This window comes from Equus quagga, chromosome 1 (assembly GCF_021613505.1).
Source record: "Equus quagga isolate Etosha38 chromosome 1, UCLA_HA_Equagga_1.0, whole genome shotgun sequence".
Classification (NCBI taxonomy): Eukaryota; Metazoa; Chordata; class Mammalia; order Perissodactyla; family Equidae; genus Equus; species Equus quagga.
Window position 1 is genome coordinate 182,389,290 of NC_060267.1, and position 25,809 is coordinate 182,415,098.

The 25,809-nt window shown below is 45.1% G+C and overlaps 1 protein-coding gene across 1 annotated transcript in view; it reads left to right on the top strand.

Moving 5' to 3' along the window:
• MED12L (mediator complex subunit 12L) overlaps positions 1 to 25,809 on the top strand; it is a 297,559-nt gene that overhangs the window by 36,261 nt on the left and 235,489 nt on the right. Inside the window, exons 3-4 of the mRNA XM_046642173.1 lie at positions 3,551 to 3,742; positions 8,167 to 8,326. Coding sequence (XP_046498129.1) covers positions 3,551 to 3,742; positions 8,167 to 8,326 — 352 coding nt within the window. The remainder of the gene's footprint in view (positions 1 to 3,550; positions 3,743 to 8,166; positions 8,327 to 25,809) is intronic.

The following is a 25,809-nucleotide window of genomic DNA, read 5'->3' on the forward strand; positions in this document are numbered from 1 at the left end:
TACTTCTTTTCTCTTCTCCAGAGATAGCCATTGTTAAAGGCTTGCATGTCATTCCAGATCTTTTTATATGCACACGTGTACACTCAAACGCACATGTAATTGACCAATTGCTAAACTGTCAACTGGAATATTATTTAAATGATGTGAAAGACATAGAAGCATTTTCTACAGACAGTCCTGTCGACCAGACACAGCTTTTAGTTTTGTCTTTTTCCAATCGTGATACACTTTTTAACGTTACAACCACAATTATGAATATGTTGTAATTTGTGTTTTACTTTTTTTTATTGTGGGAAAATATACGTAACGTAAAATTTACCATTTTAACATTTTTAAGTGTACAATTCTTTGACATTAAGTACATTGACGTTGTGCGATTATCGCAACCATTCATCTCTAAAACTTTTTGTTTTCCTTAACTTACATTCTTTAAAAAAATGTAACGTTATTTTGTATGTACTTTTCCTTGAGGCTGAAGTATTCATATTAATAATAACTAATGGATAGATAACATCCCATCATTTATGTGCTTTAGTGGACTAAAACTGCTAGTATATGGCAATTAGCTTGTTGCCAATTTCTATGGTTGTTTATAAAGAGGTTGTAGTAAGGTTTGAACATACAGCTTTTGTTCTTTAGGATGAATTCCCAGAAGTGTATTACTTGGTTAGAAGCTGCATTAGTCCCCTAGGGCTGCCGTGACAAAATACCACTGGCTCAGTGGCTTAACTGATACAAGGTTGATTTTCTGAGGAAATTTATCTTCTCAGTTCTGGAGGCTGGAAGTCCAAGATCAAGGTGTCAGCAGGTCAGCAGCAACCTAGGGCCACTCTCCTCCGGTTGCACATGGCCACCCTCTCACTGTGTCCTCCTGTGGTCTGGTCTTTTCTCTCTGGGTGCACGTATCTGTGCTGTTTCTCCTTCTTATAGTGACACCATTCCCATTGGATTAGGGCCCCACCCTCATGATCTTATTTAACCTTAATTACCTCTTTAAAGGCACCATCTCCGAAGACAGGGCTTCACCATCTGCATTTTGGGGATGCAGAGTTCAGTCCATAATAGAAAGGATGAAAGCTTTATGTCTCCTGATATGAACTGCCAGGTTTGTCTCAGGTGGATCAAGTTTTATGTCAATTTGAATAACTGAATAAATGGAAATACTGCCTGTTACAACTTCTGCTGCTATCGTCCTTCCTGTGAGATTTATCCAGGATTCAAACCTTCTAAGGGGGATTTGATCTTATAAATATGAAATGTATGAACTATGCTGTAGCCCCTAAACTTTTTTCCGTTTTCTTATCAAATGAATGATTTTCAAAATCGCTTTGGATTTTGAACACGTTTTGAATTCAACCTCACCTCTCGTACCTTGTCGAGGGAGTGCAAGCCGGTATCAGCTTTATGGAGGGTGATTTGGCAAAGCTGATTAAAATTACAGAATCATACAATCCGAATTCTGGAAATTTGCCTGAAAGCTGAAGTTCACATATATGAAATAACAAATAGGAAAAGCTATCCATTTTAACGTGATTTGTAGTTGCACAAGTTTGGAACAAACACTCCACATGTCCGTGAACAGGGGCTTGATTAAATAAAATGTGGTCCATCCTCATGGTCCATTGTTATGTGTCATAAACGTGAGGAGGCAGCTCTGCAAGTACAGATATGGAAGGTCTCAGACAGTTACCAGATGTACCTAAGGAGGTGTACACATAAGAAAGAGAAAAAATAGTACATGCATGCCTGTTCGTGTGTATGCACAGAGAGAAACGCTGGAGACACAAGCTCATCACAGTGGGTACTTGGAGGCAGACGATGGGACTTGAGAGTGAGGCTCTTTCCTGGTTTCAGAATGATGTGACTATGTTGCTGTTACAGTGAAATTAAGTGTATGATCACATATTTATTTATTTACTTTTTGAGCCCTAATGTGCTTTTTCTCCACTTGCTTTTTCAGGAATTTTGACTTTGTTTAAAGTGGACAGTTGTTCCCAAGGTTTCTTAGGGAGTAAAACATACATACAGTCACCATGTTCCATTGTTCTTATTAGATACATAGAAGAGAGTATAATTGTAAAACTGATCGCTCAGACTAGTTTTTGAAAAACATTTGTATACTTTTGGTTATTATGATTAAAACGCTCATACGTAATTGCAAATAGGAGACCTTTTACGTGTAAAACCATCTGCAAAGGTAGGTGTCTTGTGCCCTTCGTGCAAAGACCAAATATTGATTAAGAAACTTAAAATTAAACAATTTGCTACTATTGGCTTCTTGTTTTCAAACAACTGGTTTTTGCTAAGTTTTTGCATTTAAGGTGTTCTCTGATTGGACATTCTGCAAACGTTTGCTCAAAAAAACGCACTATGAAGTTGTTTGTTTAAAAAAAAAAAGTAAAGCTCAGACTTCTTTTGTTCTTATTACTCTAGTTTTTCTTACCATATTATATGAACACACCAAAGCAGACTTTTTTATTGTACATCCATCACAAGGATCAGAGAATGCCAATTCACATTAAGAATAAATTGTATCAGCTTTTCACCCTGGTAGAGAAGCTTGGCTAATTGCTTGCACTGTGTTCCAACCTGGAGACGAGTTGCTTATTGACTCGTGAGCATTAACTAAGGGAGGGATTCTTACTTTGCTTCGCCAGGGTTGGTATTTTATTTTAATCATGGTTGCCACTGTCTGCTAACCTCACTGGAGGTATTTATTAGAAATTGTTGCTCGCATCATATTATTAAAGAATTGTCGGAGTAAAATGTGATGCTTTGACAGGATTCTTGGAAATCCCCTCAGGTCTCCTGTTGACTCATTTAATGTTTAGATATGGCTATATCGCCGTCCTTCTTGCCCCCTTCCGTGCGGTTAATATGAAAACGCTGCAGTCGTTCACAGAGCCTCCCTTTGCCACTTTGCTCCATTCAGAGCAGGTAACACTGGCTTTCCTTGAAACAATTGTGCTCGTGAAATTGGCAGCCCCATCAAAAATGCTGAAGCCTTAATTTAACGGAACCTTTTGTAATTTGCCATTTCAATAGATTAAATTTCTCCAGACTCTTTTTTAAAATCACTGAGTGTAAATACAGAATTTCCTTTCCAAAAACATGTGCTATGAGGATGAGACAAGAGCAGGCGTGATTACTATGTGATTACTAGGGTTTCTGCTCTTGTGCACAGCACCTCTCAGGAGAAACATTCTCTCCGAATGGGTGTATGGCATGAAAAAGGAGACGTGCAGCTGAAGATGAAAGCAGCACCCGTTCTCTTGAAATTTATTTGGGATGTAATTAATTTCAGAGATTTTCAAAGGCGCTTTTTTTTTTTCCCTTGAACTCCTTGTTAATTGTGAAACAAAGGTGCTGTGGGAGTTTTGGCATGATGTTCCGCTAAGGAAATCACAACTCCTGGCTTCAAGTACTTAAACTGTCATTTTATTTTCTGATGGGCTGTTTGAAGATTTTCAATTAACACAAAATAATATACATTACGGACATACCTGCTTATTGTCTTTAAACTTGTCGTTTTTTTCTCTAATCTCCACAGATTGGAGCTTATTTCAGCAGCATTTTAGCTGAGAAACTAAAACTCAACACTTTCCAGGACACTGGGAAGAAGAAACCGCAAGTTAATGCGAAAGATAATTACTGGCTGGTTACTGCTCGATCCCAGAGTGCAATCCATAGCTGGTTCTCTGACTTAGCAGGGAATAAACCACTTGCTATTTTGGCAAAAAAGGTATTAAGTATTTCTTACATTGTTTTGATTATGGTCTTATAGAAACGAACACGTTTGAGATAATATTCAAGTATATATTTCTTTTCCCCGGTTTCCTCCAAAACTCACAGCCTCGATGGCCGGGACGCTGCACTGGGTGTGTGCTGCATGTGTGCTGTTTCTCCCTTTATTGTGATGGCGTGTGGTCCTAAACGTTCCACCCCGGCAGCAGTTTCTGTGGACTTTGGGTAGACAAAGCTTTTAAATCAAAAACAGGCAATAAGACTTTATTTATTTCTATTGCATTTTCAGTTTTCTTAGGCCAGGGTGTCCAAAATATGTTAATAGAAATCCTTGTTGGATGTTATTTCTTTGTTGTTAAAAGTAACCTTCCAACCGCTTTAAGCTAAGTGTCCTTCCTAACAAGTGAGATAAAGACAGTGATTCTGTGCGTGCTTGCAAAACTTCTTTGAAAAAGTTTTAGAACAAAATGGCCAGGATTATTCATAGCTCCCAGCTTTTTTTTTGAGGGGGAGGGGTTAAAAAATCTTTGCCTTTGATCATTTTCCTCAAGTGGGAAATAATACACAGATGCAACACTCTTATAGTCAAAATAATGTAACGTGTCTTGACATTTGGATGAGAGCTAGAAACCTCCCTCTTTATCTTGATCTCTGACTTCTTGCACACCTTTCAAATAATCCCAGAGGTCTTTCTCCTTTCCCCTGAAACCTTCTAGTTTTAGGGGTGTCCGTCTTCTGTTCCTGATAGAGTTTTCATTAACTGGCATGGTACAGGCCCATTGTAGAGGAGAGCTCCTTTGTGTGTTTGCTTGCTTGTTTTTTTAAAGCAACTCTTTGAAAATAGTGCCTGCAGCTCGCAGGGACTTTATTTTGCCTTCTTGTCATGGCATCGTGTTGCCTTCACAGACTTTAGTGGTTAAAGCCACTGAAATCCTGGAAAAGCACGACAGCCAGCATAACCACCCCTTGCTCCTCAGGCGGTGCCCCTGTCTCACCCAGGCTGACCCGTGTAGCGTGTCTCTTCCAGAGGTGAACATTCACCATGTGGCCCACTATGGCCTCTGGCTCGCATCTGCAGGCCCTAGAGGTCAATGGGCATCTTTCGATATTCGACGGCTTTCTACCAGTAGTTCATACCCTCCATGTTGGTTAGTACTTTCAAATCCCACGTAGTCAGCCTGACATCTTCCTTTTTTAGGTTTTCCTTTTTCATAAGCTTTTAGAGTGCAGTTTTTGGATATTTCCTGAAAGTGAATACTGGTGAGGAATCGATGTCCTTGCTTCAGGGGTGTAGTGATCTCGCATCTTTTAGGAGGGAGGTGAATTATGGTGCAGTGTATTAGCCATTGTTCTTCTCTCTTTATTAGGAGCTGCCTCTGGCCAAATCAGGTGTTCCTCAGGTAAGCCGCGACATAAATTCTTTGAAAAGTTAAGGATGTTTTCTTTATGAAAGCATTGCATGTACCTTCAAGTATTCATTTCTTGGGCATTTCCAGAGTCCGTCCCCCCTCCCATCCTCGGCCTATCATCTTCTTGAGAAGGTGAAAGCGCTTTGGTTAGAGTTGGATAAGAGATTATAGTCTCTGCCTGCTTGTCATATAGAAAGTTCAAATGCTCTTCTTTACTTTCTGGTATTTATTTGGGAGATGGCTTAAGGCAGAAGACCTTCATTTTCCTGCAGAGATCCTGAGTCATCTTCCAGCTCTGATCCGGAGTTAAAATAGTTTCCTGCATGGGATGGATCAGGTTTCCGGACCTGGTTTTCTGTTACGATAAGGCGCCACAGCGCTCCAAGTATTAGCCACAGGGAGTCAACAATGGCCTGTAAAGGGCCCTTTAACTCCATCACAGTCATCGCTGGAGCTGGGACTTCTGGCCCCTACAGATAGCCTTCTGGCTCTTGAGCAGCTCGTGCGCCATGCTTGCTTCAGCTGACCTTGATTTCTGTGGTTCATGGGATTGCCTTTCTCCTCTGCTGCTGCTCAGTGAGCAGAAGAGGCTGGTACAGGGCAGCCCTTTTGTGCGTGGAAAATCATCACATGCTTGCTGTCTTAGTTTTCTTTTGGTACTTAGATGCAGCTCTAGCTTGATTTAGAAACCAAACAGCTCCTAGCGATTGCCATCGTTCATCTACAAGTTGAAGTCAGATGGTTTCTTTACTGAAGACGGAATCCATCACTGTGAGGAAGTCATGCTTCCGTCAGTAGAAACATATTTTCCTTCCTGAGTTGTCCCAAACTGTAAATTTGACTAAACATTATCCATACGTGTCTTCTTCGTTAATCATGTAACTTTCTTCACATGTGTTCTGAATTCTAAAGTCCTTCATTTGAGCCAACCATTTGTCTTCGGTTCTGCCCAGAGGGGCAGTGAGCTGGAGATTTGCCTTGTGCCGTTAATGGAAGAACTGTGACTTGGTTTTGTTTGCTATTCCATTTCAACATTTCACATGTTCAAAATGTTTCTTTTCCGTCCTGTCAGTTGCTGTTCAGAAGAAATCCCTTAGGCGTCTCTAACAGATACTGTGAGTTATGTTTCTTTGGAGATGCTAACTTTACTTTTTACATTTGCCTATTTTTTGGGCCTTGATCTTGCAGTCTTTTGGTCCGTCTGAATGAGAGGCCACCTGACCTTGACAGCTAAGATTTATCTTCGCCATATCATACGACATGTTCTAGTGAAGAGCAGCCGCTCAGGTCTTGAACTGAATGTATAAGCCTGTGCTGTTCTTGTGCCTGGATTAAAGCATAGTCAGTAAACCCCGAGCCTTGTGCTCCATGAAAGGTGTGCTTTGTGAGCTCAATTTTCAGGAAATTTTCTTGCTAAGACACATCACTGTGGTCCACAGAGAGGACGCTTACAGCATGGCCTGTGTGACTCTCTTCTCCCTGTGGGTTGTGTCTGTCCAGGGTAGTTGCCTCTGTCATAGGGTTGTGTTCTGAGGTCACCACCCAGGGCAGGAACTGTACGTGATCAAAGTCTATTGCAATGTGTGGACGGACACTGCATCTCAGTGTCCAACCAGGCAGCTTTTCCGTCAGCATTGCAGCTGCTGGATGTTTCTTTGCTAAGAACCAGGTGAAATCACTCATTTTAAAGGACCATGTACAAAAATACTTGTCTTTTACTTCTAGGATTGTACTTTGTACCCATATGTAAATAGTCAAATAGTCAAATGTTATGTATGATGGAAAAAATCCACTGCCTAAATGAGGGTTTGGCTAAGAGAACAACACCATGCTAAAGGAGTCAGTTAGCAGTTTTGAAGCCTTGATTGCCAACACAAAACAAGCAGGAGTGTGGGGCATAGAGACCAGGGCTCTAGATGTCCATGGCTATGGTGGCCAGGATTGTCTCAGGAGAGGGTCAACCCATGGCTTGCAAACACTGTGGCTAGCATGGAGAAATCTTTGGAACTGGCAACAAAATAAAAATTGTTCTAATTCTGATATGTGTAATTCTTTTGCTTTACCCTTCTAACCACTCGTGAGGTGGACAAGGTGGGTATTCTCACGTTCCTACATGAAGAGCCTGGGGTGAAGGACTTAACCACACAGGCTGGGCCAGGAGTGAGGCTCATCTGGTGTGGGGGCGCCCGCCTCTCCTCTCTCTGCGCCCGTCCTGCTGCATCACAGCCAACATACTCTGTGTCCACTGTTTTGCTCTCTATTCATAGCTTGAATAGATTATATATAGATGAGTGGGCTATTCCTAGGATATTTATGAGGAATTCTAGAAGAGTGGATTAACTCTTTCAAACCATTCAGTGGTACATGGGATACTAATTTGCTAAATAGTACCTTTGTGGTCTGGAAGAAATAATTAACTGCCTCAAGTGCCTACTTTCAACCAGTGAATTAATTACCCAGCTATTTCTAGCTCAGTGTTTATTAGGCAGATTCACTGATCCATCATTTTAGCCTCTATTTTAAATTTTGGGCTAAAGGCACCTTTAGAAGCTTTCTGGAAATTGTTATTCTTATGAAATGTTGCAGTTGGAAAGCTTTTATACAAAAAGTGTTTTCTGATAAAATGTAGAGTGGGGACAGTTTTTCTCTTGATCCGTCCTCTCCAGTTTTGAGAGAAGCTCCTCGGAGGACTGTCATGAAATTGTTTCCCCTATTTTGTTGATACCATGAGTAGCTTTCAGTGTCTGAAAAACTGAATATAATTTGTTTTTATAAATAAGAAGGCACAACTGATGAAGTTGTGTTGCCAGTGTGCTAAACATAGTTTTGGTTCTTTTTTTCTTAATGAAAATTTACTTGAAATGTTTCTTTTTTGTTTTAACTGCATGTGCTGTTTGAAAACCCACTAAGGATGTACTTGCAAAACTTAGTCTCTTTCTCTTGCTTCCCCTTTCTTTAGGTTTGCCTAGCGATGAACGTAATGTGTGATTATTGTAAATATGTTACTTTTTAGGTTCCCATCCTTAGTAAAAAGGAAGATGTTTTTGCATATTTAGCTAAATACTCAGTGCCAATGGTTCGAGCAACGTGGCTGATCAAGATGACTTGTGCCTATTATTCTGCTATTTCTGAAGCTAAAATTAAGAAACGTCAGGCTACTGATCCCAATTTGGGTAAGTGAGACAGTACGATACATTTTACGTTTCATTATTGATTCTGCAAGTGATTGCTGCCTGCACCCTCTGTGCACCCCAGCGAGCCGTGTACTGAGAAGGTCCGTGTGAGGCCAGGAGCCACTCCCAGTGCTGAGCGGGGCGCCAGTCCTGTTCATCAGTCCCGGAATCCCGGTTCCATCAGCAGGTACTCCAACATATGTTGCGTCAGGCTGCTTTTCACCACCACGGTCATTGGGATGCTGGTTCAAGCCGCCGTCAGCTCTCGGCAGACGCAGTGCAGCCTCCTGACTGGGCTCTGCCCCCTGCAGTTGAGTCCGTCCCCAACAACACACCCCGTCATCGCTAAGCCTCAGTCAGACCCCATCGTGTCCCTGTTAAGAACTTTCCAGTAGTTTCTTGTTACAATGAGAATAAAGATCCAGGCTCCTTCCGGTGGCCGTCAAGGCCCTCCGTCATTTGCGCCCCCTTCCTGCTGTGTTGTGGCCACACAGCCCGCCCCTGTCCCTCGGCAGCCCCTCGTCCTCGCCCAGGCCTCCCACGTTCCCTCTCCCTAGTCCTGGGGGGCTCTTCTTGGGATATTTGCTGCCTCCTCTGCACCGGGATTTGGCTCAAGTGTCACTTCCTTGGGGGGTTTCTCTGGCCACTCAGCTAAAGAGCACCCCCTCTCTTCTCCCCTCCCTCCCTGTTACATTTTTTTGTGTTGTTAATTTATTAACAGCACTTTTCACTGTCTGAAATTATCTTTAAAAATTTGTTCCCCCTGCACCCCCCGCCACACTCTCACACGCATGCACGCATGGGCCCGTGGTAGACACTACTGAATGAACTGAAGGGAAACCGTGTCAGTCTTGACACTTTTGGTGACTAGATGTGACTCCTTGAGATGATGCTAAAAGATACTTTATAACAAGTTTGATGCCACATTAGGAATGTGCACAGAGAATGACACGTAAAGATGGCCATTTGGAAAGTAGGTTTACACACAGATCTTTATGAAATGGAAACATGCTTGTGCTATTGTAAGGGAGGCTGCAGAGGAGCAGGGGCAGGAGGTGCCCACGTCCCCAGATGGCAGGGTCCTGGTGAGTGTGTCCGGGCGGGAGGGTGGGGGGAGGCCCTGAGGAACAGGACAGTGCAGCCCTCTCTCGGAGCAGAAGACATAAATTCAAAACAAAACAAAACGAAAGTGTGGGCGAATTCTGTTGCTGCCGCCTTTGGGTCCAGCGTCATCCCATGTGTGTTAAAACAGAGAAGCAAAGATGAGCTGTACTTGAAAAAAGAGTTTTCTGTGTAGATACTGTGAAACATCTAGAAAAAAACTGGGAGGAAATAATGTAGAAGTTAACGATGGTTGCCTTTGAGTGTTGTTTTCACAGCAGTCTTTTCTTCACTCTGTACTTCTCTGAATTTAATTTTTTCATCAGTTCGTTATTTTATTGCAGGAAACAAAAAAATGCCCTATTTATTACTAAAGTAGTACATTCTCATCACAAAATGTTCAAATAGTGCCAAAGTAGATACGTTACAATGCTCAAGTGTCTCTTCTCCTTTCTCTCCCATGTTTTCCTTCTTGAAGTTTCCTTGTGTGTGTCTGTGTGTACACACATATATACTTAAATATACACACGGACACACAAACACATATATGCAGTTCTTGTTATTTTTTATACGTGTTGATTGCATTTATTAGTACCTCTCCCCAGAGCTGGGTATGTCTGGTTGTCGACCAGCCCCCTCTGCTCTGACAACTAAGGGGCACCTGAAACCCAGCGTGTGGACATCATGTCTTGATTTCTCCCGGTCCCTAATCTTGCTCATCCTCAGACTTCTCCTTTGTAATGTTGTATGTGGCCACCTGGTGGTTAAGGCTAAAAGCCATAGTGTCACTGTGGGCTTATCTTTTTCTCTCAAAACTCTACATTTGTTGGGGCCGGCCCCATGGCCGAGTGGTTGAGTTCAACGCACTCGGCTTCAGTGGCCCAGGGTTTCACGGGTTCGGATCCTGGGCGCGGACATGGCACTGCTCATCAGGTCATGCTGAGGCGGCATCCCACATGCCACAACTAGAAGGACCCACAACTAAAAATTTGCAACTATGTACTGGGGGGCTTTGCAGAGAAGAAGAAGGAAAAAAAAAGCAAATTGGCAACAGATGTTAGCTTAGGGCCGATCTGTCCCCAGCAGTCCTGTCAGCTTCACTTCCAGCATCTGACAGCGGCTTCCTCCCGCCTCGGCTGCTACTCCGCCTGAGCCACCCCCACTGCCGCCTCCCCCATGCCATCACAGGGCCTCCAGCCCGACTTGTTTTTGTTCCTGCTCTGTGAATGACAACTTTCTACTTTGTAGCTAGCACGTAAGTCGTGCCGCTGTCCTGTGCTCAGAAGCCTCTCCTGTGCCCGCCTCATCCAGACGTGTCCTCAGCAACTCCCGTGGCCTGTGCTCACGTGGTGACCTCAGGGTCCCGACTGTGGGACGGCTCCTCCCCCTGCAGATGCCCACGTGGCCGCTCCCTCCCCCATGCCATCTTGGCTCCTATGGCATTGTTCAGGAGGAGTCTTCTCTGACCCCTGAGCCAAAACGTCCTCTCCCCTCGGCGCCATCTCCTCGTCCTGCTGCATTTCTCTTCACTGCTCTCCCTACCACCTCACGTCGCATTTCACATTCCCTTCCTGATCCCCGTCCCCACCCGCTCCCAACTCTAGCGTTTCTCCACGAAGAACTGTGTCAGATGTGTTCAGCGCTGGATCTCCTGCGACAGTTCCTGGCACCCAGAAGGTGCTCAGTAATTTTTAAGACGAAGAAATGAGTAATGAGGACTGAAGCGTTTGTGTGTGTGTATATATATATTTTTAATTTGCTCCGTTCATAATCCTTGGAACTTCCCGCGCCTCGAGCCGTCGTGGAGAGGCGACTCCTCCACTCCTCAGATTCGCTTCACGTTTTTTTTGAACTTGTTCCTGTCAGCGCTTTCCCTGATGTTCAGTTTAATCTGATTTTGACTGTCACAAGAAGGCAGAAAAGGGTGATCATGCAGGAACGGTTCTGCCAGATGAAATGTAAAACAATTTTACGACAAAGAAAAGTGTGATAGACCCTTGTCATTTGCGAAGAACGTTTGGAGATGTTAGGAATCCCAGCTATGAAGGTGTCGCGGGACCATGTGATTTCCTCTACCCAGTGGAGGGAAGCCTAGCTCCAGTTTCTAGCTGAAGAATGTCGCTGGATTCGTTACTTTTCCCATCAATTTCCTCACTGGGTGTAGCCAGTTGGTTTGGGGGCATTATTTGCTACTCCCTTCAAAGCTGGCATTTCTGTTATTTGGACACCCACAACAGATCGTGGATTAGGTTCACCCACTAGCTGTGTTTTCTTTCATTAGCCACATAGCACACAAGATTCTGTCTTTTGACTCAGTTTTCTTACAGAGCATTACAGGTCTTGAGTCTTGATGATTATTCATGTGTTTTAAAAAGTGTGACTGTTAGATCCATGAAGGTCAAGAGCCTGCTATACGGTTTCTCTTGGTGGAGGATAAAAGCTTTACCTAAAAAGTGCTTAAGGCTAAAAATGAAATATTGGAAAAATGCATGAATTTTGGGAGTGGACCTCTAACCTCTCAGGTCTAGCATCTTGGAGAGAGCTCTGGGTGTGGCTCATCCCAGTGCTGGCACTGAGGGGCTGGGTGATCCAAAGAGGAGTCCTCGTCTCTCTGGACGTCAGTCTCCTCAGCCTCGATCCGCTCCGCAGTCCATGTTGCCTCAACTGTCGTGTCCTTTTAGTCTTTTTAAATGTGGAATAGTGCTTCAGCCTTTCTTTTTCTTGACCTTGGTATTTTTGGAGACAGACTGGTCATTTTGTAGAATGCCCCTTGAGTCGCATTTGTCTGCTTCCTCGTGCTTGGATTCAGGGCGTGCTCCTTTGATAGGAGCACCGTGTAAGCCATGCTGTGAGCGTCTCAGGACGTGGGGTCACATCGTCCCAGGACTGCTGGCGATGACTTTATCTTTTGGGTAAGGTGGTGCCCACTGGATTTCCCCACTGCAAAGTGACTATTTTACCCTTTGTAATTAAGAGGTAATTTAACTATGTAAATATCCAATTCCTCTTTCTAAATTCTTCTATGTGTTTTTTAAAATGCAGATGTAGCGTACTATTTATACTGTATGAAAAGAGCACGTGGTTTCCAATATCTGATCTTGGTTGACCTTTACCCTGGTGCACCTGGTATCTCTCACTCTCTGCTTTGTCTCCAGCACCTTCTTCAGCTTCTTTAAGCAAATTATACAGTGCATTTGGAAGCATTTGGCTGTGTAGACACAGCCATAATGTAGCAAGTTTCACACTCCAAGCAAGCTCTACAGCCAAGCAAGTACACACATATATGTGTGTTGAATTGGATTCCATTGCATACACTTCAGAAGATTAACTTGCAGTAATAGGTTCTGTGTTCTGGCTTTGATAGTGAAAAGAATCGTTCATCGCGTTTGGGGCAAGATTGACTATCGAGTGTCACCCTTTTCTGGCGTTGATTTTATGACTTCCGTTGTCTTGATGATTGTTCTTAGGGTCTGTAAAGTGTTTTCAGTTGAAATGGCCTTTATTCCTTTGTAATAGAAACATATGTTTTATTTTCAGTTCCCACATTCAGCGTTGGAACAGAGCTATAAAGCACTGCTGTTTGATTTTATTGAAGAGAGTTTTTCCCAAAGTTAAGTGGGCTGCCAGCAACAAGGGAGCAGGCTGGTTGTGTAAATTCTTTAAACATAGCAACACAGGGGTCCTCCCCATCATTGTGCAGAGAGTTACGGATCTGAAATGTAGATTAAGTAGGTGGCTGCCCTGGGAGCTGGCAGCAGGCAGAGACACCCAGTACGGTGTGTACCCCAAAGAGAGGGGCGCAAGAGTGGCCTTGGGTTGGTGAGTGAGGTGTCGCATATAATTCCAAGGGGGACAAAGAAATATTTGACTTGAATAAATCCTAACATCAGGGCCGAAATTTTAAAATAGAGGTGAATTAGAGAAGCTTGGAGGAAGAGGTTATAATTCTTAGTCCTTATGAGACCTAAAAAATAAAAGAAGGGGGCCTGGCCTGGTGGCGCAGCAGTAAGTTCACACATTCTGCTTCAGTGGCCCGGGATTCACTGGTTCAGATCCCGGGTGCAGACATATCACCACTTGTCAAGCCATGCTGTGGCAGGCGTCCCACATATAAAGTAGAGGAAGATGGGCACGGATGTTAGCTCAGGGCCAGTCTTCCTCAGCAAAAAGAGGAGGATTGGCAGCAGATGTTAGCTCAGGGCTAATCTTCCTCAAAAAAAAATAAATAAATAAAAGAAGGGGTTATAGGTGGCCATGCTGTTTAGAAAATGCCATCAAATAGGTGAGTGTTGTAGACTCAAGGGAAAGAGTGCCAGACATAACAATACATATTATTTGGGTTCAGGTGTTTTTTAGAGTCAAATGAGTTTTGTTCTTAAGAATGTTCAGCTGTCTTAAATGTTTTGAGCTCACCAGAGAAAAGCATTTAAAATGGGCTAGCTAATACTTAAAAAAGTAAAACTTGCACGGAATTATATAATCAAAGAAAGTCTTTGAACAGATTGGGGAATATGACTTTGTAGTAAACCACGCAGAACTTTGTACGTTTCTTTGTAGGAATTTGCCCTGTGAGGAGTCTTACTGTTGCTGAGACACCTGACCATAACTACAGTATTTGCTGCCATGCCTGCTGTCTGTGTGACAGTTAGCATCTCTCGAGCGATTCGGGACTGCCCTTGCTCTGGTGAGCGGGAACGTGGTGTTGCCCACATTCCTGCATTGAATCGGCTCCTGATGCGGCTGTGAAAATGGCCTCGGTTACCTGGGGGAGCTTCTCAGTCTTGGGGATCCCTCAGCCCTCCGCTGTTGGGCCCTGAGGCCGTGAGTCCCGTTGGCCTGTGTGGGAACAGTCGATCGCTCGCCGGGTCTACTGGGATTGCTGTGGGGGGCTGTGACACTGTGTCCCCCATCTCAGGGAACGTTTGCTAGGTTCTCTGTGTAGTCTGCCCATGTGCTGATCTGTTATTCAGGCACTCTGTGAGAGGGATGCATTATTCCCATTTCACAGACGAGGACACTGGTGTGCGGATTGTACACAAAGCGCTCAGCGTACCTGTCTAAACCAGGCTCGGAAGCCTGTGCTGGACACTGTGCTGGTCAGTGGGGACAGAGGGAGGGAGAAAGCAGCCACCGCCCTCCAGGTGTTCACAGTATGGGGGGGGAGGGGCAAATATCCAAACAATGCAAATACTCGAGAAGGATGGAAGAGCGAAGAGTGAAATGAGTACCATGCAGAGGGAGCCCCGAGGAAGCTGGGGAGCCCCGGGAGGTCTACAGAGGGAGCCACGTTCGAGTGCAGTTTTGAAGGAAGAGGCATTTCCCAGGAGGGCAGAGCTGGGACTGTTGTGTGGGGAGGGCATTTCCAGCAGAAGGCTGGGGTCTGCAGAGAAATGGGGTCATCGGATGGTTTGACCTGTCGTGGAACTGCCTGGACTTTTCTCATCTGGTGCCTCAGTTGCGGGGGGCAGCGACGAGAGGCTGTGAGGAGGCTTGTTGCTCGAGTGGACCCGTGAGTCCGTCGGGAGGATGATGGGGGCTGCGGACGGGCTGCTGGTTACTTACTGTTGTTAGAACGCTGCCCTCAGTTTCTCGTCTGGAGAACGGGCATAATTGACAGGACCTTCTAAGGATGCAATAAGTCAATACTTCTAAAGTGTTTAGGACAGTGCCTGGCACACAGTACATGGCCAGTAAATGTAGTCGATGAATAACGTGTGACACTTGCTGCTAGGACTCCTGTTATTAGTAACCGGTATTTATTAATCATTTTGTGCGTTGTGCTGGGAACTTTACAGACATATTTGTAATCATTCTAACAAGCTTGGTTTTATTATTCCTCTCACGTGAAGTAACTTGCTGGCCCAGATGGAGCTGGACTCACGGGAGTTGTTTGTGCTTTCCTGCCGCTGTGACGTGGGTGCTGGGGGGTGTGCATGTTATGGGTCTGGGCCCTGGAAGCAGGAAGCGTGGCCGAGGAGAAAGGGGCCGGCAGGGAGCAGGCTGCAGGACTTGGGGGCCGTGGGCAGCCTTGGAGGAGAAAGAACTCTTGTTCTCAGGGGTGCCATGGGAGCAGGCGGGGCAGAGCAAAGCCTGGGGTAGAACTGAGAGAAGGATGAAGCTGCTGGCAAGATGAGCAGCTCTAATTCTGGCCAGGAGTTGTGGGGCACTCAATGTGGTGGAAAGAGACAAGACCTATCGTGGCCAGGAGGTCTGTTCTGGAGGAACAGATAGATGAGGAGAAGCTTAAAATGCTTCGTGGTTGACCTGCCCAGGGGACTGCACTGTTCCCCCCCACCCCCGTCGTTTCCTCGGCTCCCCTGAGGTTTTGTTGGGTTGGGGGTTTTCGCTGGATGAGAGCCCTTTCCCGGTTGACTGTACTCTTGGAACCACTATCCTTATCACCCAGAAAATACAAAGAAGAAACAGCTGCCCTTCTTGCACAGCGGGTAATTAATTTGTGACATATTCACTGAGCCATTTGGGCTGCAAAAATAAACCCTGCTAAACACAAAATTGACAGTCTGGTTTCTTATCTAAGCCAAGCAGCTTACTTCCAGTTTGGGTCCTTGAAGAGATCGCATACTAACTTTTTTGATTCAAGGGACAAGCTTTTAGTTTCCAGTCAAGATTGCCTCCACATTGTCACATGTTCCTTGTTATCTCATTTGTCATAAAGGTGCTATCTGTCTGCTTACTATGAAAATAACCCTGAAGATTGGGCTTAAGTGCTTGTATAAGCATAGCTGAAACTCATGCTTTACTTAGGCATGAAAAATAGGTTTTAATCAGTGAGGTAACCCTGGCTATCTGGTAAAAACCATTCTCCAGGAGAAGGAACGGGGCCTGTGGGGTGAGACCTTGGCACCTGCACCTGTGCCGTTCCTCAGTAATCTTTCACCTGAAGGTTTTAGCATCCATTGGTGAACCAAGCCGAAAATGATCATTTCGTTGGGAATGGCTGGATGTTGGTATTCCTCTGTGAAAATAGGCTTTCTCTCATTAACTGTGATAAATCATAATTCTTTCTAAAAAAAGGCAGAGGAAATGCTAAATTCTTTTCCTTTGATTCTCAATTTTCAGAGTAAGAGTTGTAATTGCACATTTAGTGATGATAAATGAGCTTCTCTATTTTTTTTAAAAAAATCTCTTTGGTCATTGTTATGGGCTCATGGATTTTTATTCTTTCAGTATTTTACAACCAGTTATACTCATTGTACATCTTAGTGTTCGGGTTGTTCCAAAGTTGGCCAGTGGAAGACGTTTCAAGCTCCTTCATATCCTTTTGACATGACACTATTTGTCTTAGAGTACCTCCTTGCTTTTCGGCACAGAAAGATGTCCCAGGCTCATCTTGTACTTTTTCTGCCTCAGATCTGCAATCAGCCATTTCTCTAAGAACCTGATTCTTTCTAGTGGGGAAGCAAGACCTGGATGCTGAAGGTGCTTGTTGCTGCTAGCACGTCACGGCCTCCAGGCCCTGTCATTGCGTGGATGGAGACGTGTATCTGAGTGTGTGCACATGTGTAGTCCATGCATATGGGAGTTTATATTCGTATTTCCAATTTATCTCTAATATTTCCACTTACATTAAAGATATTTTTATTAATTTCTTTGATTTTATCTAATTTCTATTATATGAACAATCAAATGATTCCTGGTAGCAAGAATGTGACTACTTATTTGTTTTATCCTACTACAAACATATGTTAGCTTCAGAATTAAAATCTGCTATATGTCAGGAAGACAGGAAGATGGGAAATATGTAAGTAATGTCTTGGTGGGAGGTGAAAGAGAGCTGAATATTCTGTTGTCTTCCATACTGGGAAGTCAGTAGATGATACTTAAAATCAAGAAATAGCACAATAAGTATGTTATTTAGAGATAAAGAGGTAAACACGACAAACAATGGATGAAAGAGTTGAAAGTATTGCTTTTGGAGAATGGGAAGTGAGGGTTTGTGGGCAGTGGGCTGCTGTTTTGACAATAAGTTGGGTGGAACCATTGGACTCTAGACATGGGTGAGTGTAACTTTGATGTAACCAGAAGTTAGCTGAGCCTAATCTCAGGCCAAAATTATTTCTGTTTCTCTTGTTGATACCATTTTTGGAAAATACCTTGCTGTAAAAATGTGCTTTATGAAAAAGATTTGAAGGAAATTCAGGGAATGCATTACAGTTTTAGTTATTCTCAGATAATATTACAAGAGCTTACTTTTCATTAAACCAAGTACTTCCTTCTTGGAACCGTAACAAAAATTGGAAGACTTTTAATGTTTTTCCAGGTGTGTAGCTGTTCAGTTAATTGAATATGTAAAATTTCCTTATTTACAGAGACTTGAAAAAAATTTTGGCAAAGAACGTGTAAAATTTATCATCTTAACCATTTTGCTTGTACAGTACACTGGTGTTAACTGTGTGCACCTTGTTGTGTAACAGATCACCAGAACTCTTGCAAAACTGAAACTCTGTCCTTATTGAAAAAGCTTTTTTTTCCTTCTCCCTGCACCCTTGCATTTACTTGCATTGTACTTTCCTGATTTGCAGAAACTTTTAAAAGTTCTAGTCAGGTTTAATATTCTGCGGTGTAACTCTGTTATTCCTCATTGCTGCCCTCTGGAAATATATTTCAGCTTTTCCCCAAGTCAAAGTGTTATAGCCTGTTCCATGTTAGAATGCTGGTGTGTGGTAGTGGTGGTGGGGGGGGTGTGTGCGTGTGTGTGTGTTTATGATCAGTTAAATTTTCGATGAAATCAAAGATAATGTCTGCTCATGATTGCTTTTGAATTTCTTAGAGAAATGCATCCAAAGAACTTTCTATATTTCACTTGAATAAGGAGGGATTTAGTTAAAAAAAGGTTAAGATTCTATGCATTGGGGTAGGTGCTGTTAAGAATTTTAGCCAATGGGGGCTGTGCTGCCTCCCTTTAAGGGGCTACCATTTTTTGTGGAAACAAGATGCAACACCTAAAACAGAGAAATAGTCAGTACATAATTTCCTGTAATCATATAGGAAACTATGGGAGACTGGAAAAATTAGGGTAGGTTTTCTGAAGGAGTGAAATATGAGCTGGGCCTTAAAGAAATCTAGCCTTTAAGTAAAAATTGGGAAATTTTGTTTTGTTTTGGCTTTTTTGGCATCTGAGAAAGTATTTATTGTTCTAAATTAATTATCTTCCTCCCTGGCAAACTGAGATCGAATGAGTTAGGTTGAAAGTTGTGTTACGCATCCTGTCTTTACTGCCATCATTTCTTCTGGTCTTGTTGGTTAGGGTGAGTTACCTAGTCTTGAATTTCCTAAGAAACCATCGCCACTCAGCAGTTTTTCTGTTTTCTAGTCAGTTTTTTTTTGTGTGAGGAAGATGGTCCCTGAGCTAACATCTGTGCCAGTCTTCCTCTATTTTGTATGTGGGATGCCTCCACAGCATGGCTTGATGAGCAGTGTGTAGGTCAGCGCCCAGGATCCGAACCTGTGAACCCCAGGCTGCTGAAGTGGAGCACGCGAACATAACCACTCCGCCACTGGGCCAGCCCCACCAGTCACTTTTATTGTTGACTCCTGCTTGAATTAGTTAATCATCTTATATGATAAAGTGTTAATCAGAATCCCAATTTAATTAATATTATGGTTTTTTACCCCTCGTGGCTGTTGGTACGTCCATGTACGTCTACACTGGGAACATAGTATACAGCAGGATGTCTGTTAGAAGTTTCTGTCGTCTGCAGACTGGTTTTACGTATTGTGATTTGGGCCAGTCCTCACGAGCTCCCTCTGGGGTAGCTGGGTACCTCCAGTTTACAAGTTAGGTGAGAGGATCCATGGAACGTGGGAGAACTGGGGATTCCGTCCTGGGCCCTGTTAGCTTTGCAAAACTTCCAAGCTGCTCATATCAAGTGAGGGCCGACCGTGAGGCTGGGATGGGGGAGTGCTGTTGGGGTGAGGTGTGGGGGTGCTTCGAAAAGCTTAGCGTTTATGAGATTTCATTTGTTGTGCATCTTGCCGATCTATTGTTTAAAACATGAACAGGAGAAATCTTAGGAAAAGACAGCTTCTTGTGTGACTTAAAATTTTTTTTAATAGGTAATACATATCCATGGTCCACAACACAAAATATTCAAAAGAAGTTGTGCAGTCTCCCTTCACTGTCCTTCCTGCCTCGTCTCCCAGACACTCATTACCTACTTCAGAAGGACTCCTTATACCAGTTTCTTGTGCATCTTCTGAAGCACATTTTTATGTATATTTTGATCTTTCTTTAAGAAAGTTGGTGCTTTGTCCGTACTGTGCCTATAGGGGCCTTGTTCTTTTAAAGGGATCTAAGCGACTAACTTTTTAATGACTTATAAAAGCTGGATCTTTTCTTCTGCGGTTGCCACTGGAATGTTAATTCCATGATGAATAGAAAGCTTTTTTTTTTAATTAAAAAAGACATACTTTAAGTTTCAGAGTCATTTTCAGACAAAGTTTGTATAATCTCCCAAATGAAATCCCAGGAATAAAGTGGCTCTAGAGGCTGTTTCAACTCACTGTTACTTTGGAGGCAAGGACCACATGGAACATGTGACAGGATAGAAAACGCATTGAGTTGAGTCAATAAATTATCAGTGGGAGCGTCTTTGTGGAGTGACACAGCTAAAGTGAATAGGTTTAATTAAATGAATCTGCCACACATCAGTGTTTAGTCTCCAGAACAGTTAAACTGGTGGGTTCTGGAGGAGAGGGTACCGGGGTGGGTCTGCTGGGTGTGCATGATGTGTAGGCATGTTTGTGTTTCAGAGCTTTTTGGTCTGCAGTCACTTGACGTGGTTATCTGGCAGTACGACCTCTCTAGTGTTGGGGTCCTATGGAACTACGCTTACCTCCCGAAAGCTTGTTTCGAAGAGCAGACAGCACAGCAGCTGCATCTAGGAGCTGGGAGTCAACGCGGAGCTGCTTTCACTGCAGAAACTTTGCTCCGACACCGCTGATGGTGGAATCAAAAGCCAATGCAAAGTACAGTGAATGTGCAGTTTAGTTTTGCTCCGCACGTGACCGGGTCTTTCTCCCCCTTCCTCCGTGGCAGAAGCTGGAGGAGGAGGCGGGTGCTGAAGGAGCTAGGAGCCTCCAGTGGGGCTGGCAGTGTATGTCTTCCATGGCTGCTGCCCCTCCACTTTTCCATCTCCCACCCAAACGCCCAGGGGCTTCCCTTCACCCTTCCCTCTGCACAGGGTAGCCAAGCTCTGGGCTCCTGTCAGGTGCATTGTCTTGCTATGGTTTCCTCTCCTGGGGCAGTAAGCCCGTGGCCTGGCCTCATATGTGGGAGGCTGTGGGGACCTGTCCTAAGGGGTTAATTAAATGCACCAGTTTAATATTAGTAAAAATAATGTCCCTGTTATTCCGTGGTAGGAACACCTCACCGTGGCCAAGGCCGTGGCTCATCCAGGTATACAGAGATTTGAGGAACTTGCCACATGATACTTAGAACAGTCATTTCAAACAGCTACCCTGAGCCCCTGGCACGAGTCCGGCCTGTTGTGGCAGATGTTGCCCGTACCCCTCTGTTGGAAGGAAACCCCTGAAGCTCTACTTGGGCCGAGAAGCTGGTGGTGTGATTGATGTCAGAATAAGGAATTCTTGTTTGAGGGCTAAAATGGGATTCTGTGGTCTCCAGGAGCCTTGGCTTCAGAGGCCTGTGTGGGGTTGATAGGGTAAAAGGACACCTGGGAAAAATCCCTAAATGCACCAGTCAGCATGGTCTGCATCTGAGTGGAGACATGAACTGGAGACTGGCCGGCAGAGAGAGGAGCTGAGCAGGGCATCCGGGCTGTCCCCTCAGGCCTCAGATGCTGCGTGGCACCTGGAGGAGGAGGGGGCGGTTTGCAGTGTCCGGCCGCCTCGGACCATCTCTCGTGCCCCCACCAGCCTCCTCATCCCCTCTTCCTCCTCTTCTCCCCTGCCTGACAGCTGGCCACCATCTCCTCAGTTGGCCACTTTGGTCTCTTTTTACCCTGAAGTCCTCACACGATGGCACAGTTATTTGTACATTGCGGTGTACCGACCGGCCCTTGTCGTTTCGGCATGTCCCTCCCTCCTCAGCTCCATCGGTCACTCCTTGGGCAGATGCCTGCTGCTCACACGCACTGGACACACTCTCCCCTCTCTCCCCTTTCCTGAACTTCATGGGGGACAGACTGTCACTGTCCCTTAGGTACCTGTTCACGCCCCCCCCCCCCCCCCCCCCCCCCCCCCCCTCGTCTTGGGGGGGGGGGCCGGCCCCCGCCCTCCCCTGTTGTCCCCCTCCCCCCCCCCCCCCCCCCCCCGCCCCCACGACAACACGTGTACAGACTCAGCTGCAGCAGCAAGTTTCCGCCTGTCCCCTGCCTCGGCCAGCAAGATCCTTCTTTCCCCTGTGGTCGCTTCCTGCCCGTTGGGGCTCCTGGCCGCTGCCTGTGGATCACATCAGTCTGCTTTCTCTGGGGCACGCGTCAGGGTTCTGAGCGTGTCATAGCTCCCTTCACTCTCCAAAGAGTCCTACTGGCCGAGTACACCAATCAGCCTGTTCTATAGACAAGTGACCGAGGCACCCAGAGGCTCAGGGACTTGCCCAGGACCCCAGAGCAGCAAGTGGTTGCAGCCAGGGCTCCAGAAACCATGCTGTTCCTTCCATCGAGCGAGGTGACATGTGCTGAGGGCTCAGAAGAGGGCTGGGGCCCCAGGAGGGGATGGCCAATGTTCTTACGCTGCAGAGTACACCTGCTGAGCCTGGACTGTGTGTGCTGGGTCCTTCTGTTGCCATAGCATGGTCTTTGAGGCTTTGAACCCACATGTAGTGAGGGTCCCCCCAGCCACGTCCTCACCCTGACCCTTCTGACCACAGTGTCAGACCCATGTGTCCACCTGCTCCTGGATGCGTTTCCCCAGGAACGTCTCCAACACTTCACGTTTAAGTATTCAAAACACAACTCAGAACTGGGAAGGCTGAATGAGACGGGGGATCGTGCCCCTGTCGGTGTCCGGGCTGTCATGTTGTGCTGTAGTTTCCAGATGCTAACATTTGGGAGAAGGAGGTAAAGAGTACGTGGCCTTTCTCTGCAGCATTTCTTACAACTGCCTGTGAATCCACAGTGATCTCAAATAAAAACTTTAATGAAATCAAACCGACCAGCTGAGCTCAGCCGCTGTGCCCTTGGTCTGCTCCGGTGTCCGTTGATGGCCCGTGATGCTCGGCCCCACTGAGGAGCCTGGAGCCGCCTGCCCCTCCTTCCTCCTTCTCCCCAGTACCTGGTTGGTCACTCTTCTGTCTGCGTCTCTTTTGTCCCCTCCTCCGTCACCTGCCCCTGGACCCTGCAGCCCCACGGCTTCCTGGGAGAGTCTTAATTTACATATATGATCTTGTCAATCCTTTGCTTACAATCCTTCAGTGGCTTTTAAGCATTTGTGGTGGAAGACCAGACCCCGTAGCTGGTCACTGCCCGGGCCGAGTCCTCTGCACTGCTGGCTGTAAACGCAGATATCAGGACCTGCTCCAGACTCGGGAATCTCTGGAGTCGGAGCTAAATCTGTGTTTAACTGGTGCCCTCTGGTGGTCATATTGTGCACTAGCACTTGAGGAGCCCTGGCCCGGGCCACCTGCCTGGCCTCACGGTGACTCTTTCTCCCTCTGCCTTCCTGCTGTCTGCATCCGGGATGTTCCATGCTGCTGTTTCTGTCTGGGGAGCTCCTGTGTCCCTTCCCTCGAGAGTGGGCCGAAACGTCCCCTTGCTTCCTCTCCTCCGCCCACGGCAGGCACATCAGAGCTCTTCCCTCGTTGCCGTGGATTCTGCGTCCCTGTGTGTCCCCTGCCTCGGGGACGGGTCCCCTCAGGTAGGGACTGCCTTCTCCTCACCTTCTAGCCCCAGACCCGGGACAGCTTTGCCCACAGTAGGCATTTAATGTTTGCTGCTAAATACTCATGGTTTTTATTTTCGTTCGAGTTGTCACCCTGATCCCCAAGTTACAGTGCTTGGTGTCCTTGCTCAGTGAGTGAAAGCGGAGAGAAACGGCCAGTTAAACATAACGAAGTAACATTATTCATCCAGACAAAAACGGATACTCGGTATCTGCTACTAAACACCCGTGTTCTACGGGTCATTCTGCGTTAGAGAAGTTTTTTGATGCATAAACCATGTTTCCGTAATTTCTTACACCATAGTATTTCCCCCAGTGCCAGCAGCCGGCCCCACCCCCAGGTTTGCCTTGCTCTCCAGCTGAGGGCCTGATCTCATTGGCTGACCTTTAGCCGAGCGCAACATTCCCAGCCTGGCTCTGTGGTCCCCTCGCCCTGAGACAGCCGTTCTCTGGGCCGCCCTGTGTCTGACTACCCATCAGCATGCTGGTTCTCCCTTTTGACCCTAAGTGAACGAGGTGAATAGGACACGTCGGGTTTTCTCTGAAGCAATTTGTGGGATACGATTGATTAACTTTTGAAAGGCTTTTATATGGAGATTTCAAACATAAACAAATACAGAAGAATATACTAAAGTCCCCGCTACCGTCCCCCAGGTTTACCAAGGACTCATGGCCACTTGAGTTTCTACCCTTTGTCCTCCCTGCCCCCCCCGACCCGCTCCAAGTCGTATTTCACAGTGGGTGCCTTTTATCAGTGTGAATAGGCTTTTGCTTCATGAAATGCAGATGATTTCTTATTGGTAGTAAAGTATTTCAAGAAAACATTAAAAAAATCTAACAGCTTTATTGAGATGTAATTCACAGGCTTTACAGTTCATCTAAAGTGTACAATTTACTGGTTTTTAGTGTGTTCAGAGAGTTGCAAAACCATCACTACGTTTTAGAACATTTTTATCACCCTTAAAAGAAATCTTGCTCCTGTTAGCTGTCACTCCCGTCTCCTCTCCGTTTCCCTCAGCTCTAGGCAATCTAAATAGCCCTATAGATTTGCCTGTTCTGGACATTTCATGTAAATGGAGTCATAAATACGTGGTCCCTTGAAACTGGCTTCTTTCAGTTAGAATAAGGTTTTCAAGGTTCGTCCGTGTTGTAGTTCATTCGTGTATCAGCAGTTTATCCCTCTGATGGCCGAATGCTGTTCCACTGTATGCATGTAACACGTTTTGTTTATCCATTTGTCAGTTGATGGGCATTTGGGTTGCTTTCACTTTTTGCCTGTTGTGAATCATGCTGCTACAAACATTTGTTTACAGATCTTGTGTGGACGTGTGTTTTTGTTTCTCTTGGGTATGGAGTTAGTTGTGGAATTGTGAGTTATATGGTAACTCTGTGTCTAACTTTACTGTTTTCCACATGATGGTGACATCATTTTACATTCTCACAAGTGGTGCGTGAGGGGTCTCATTTCTCCACGTCCTCCCAACGCTTGTTATCATCTGTCTTTGTGTTTATACCTGTCCTGGGGTACCTCATTGTGGTTTTGGTCTCATTCCCTGGTGGCTAATGATGTTGAGCATCTTTGTACGTGTATGTGCCTATTGGCCATTTGTTTATCTTTGGAGAAATGTCTATTCAGATTCTTTGCTCATCTTTGAAAAGGGTTTTTGTCTTTTTCTTATTAAGCTGTAATAGTTCATTATGTATTCTCGATCCAAGCCCCTTATCAGATATATGATTTGCAAATATTTTCTCCCAGTTTGTGGGTTGTCTTTTCACTTTGTTGACGGTATCCTTTGATCTAGAAAGCATTTCAACAACAGAAAACATGAGGAAAATGGTGGAAAATCCTTCATTCGTGCTTGTTGAGTGTTCAGAAATGGAGTGTGCAGCATCTTGCGTGGACTGATCTTATTTTCTCCTTTTGATCTGCACCAAAGTCATGTTGGTTAAATCCTCGATATCCTGCAGTTTCCAGAAGCGGGTTCCCACTGTTCGTTCCCTCTGTGGAGAGGCAAGAACTTTTGTGTGGTGTAGCCTCAGGAAGAACTTTCGAGGCTGTAGGTTTCTCTGTCGAGGAGCCGTCTTCCTCAAAGTGCTGTGTCGAGTGGATCACTGTAAAGATGACGCCTCAGTCTCTGGGCTTGGTGGGAGGGAGCCTTTAAAAAACAGTCGCTGTTGCGTTTATTTTGCATCGTGGGTTCCTATGGCTGCAATCAAAGGGAAGAATGTAACCAGGAAAATGAGCCTTCGCAAAACTGAAATACTGGAAGTTTTTTAGAAAGAATTTACATTTCAGTATTTGCACGAGCCTTTTGTAGCACGTTGATTAGCAGGTGCTCCTAGTTGTGTCGGTTATAATACAGACAGAGTGTAGTAGAGAGAGAATTTGGGTTTTTCCTTATCTTGGTGTTTGAAACCTTCTAGGTATGCAGTGATGAGTTTAAACTAGAAAGCGAAGATGTTTGCGTGCAGATTTGAGAGGCAGAATAATTGGGGAGGAAGTTGATTCAGTAGTTATT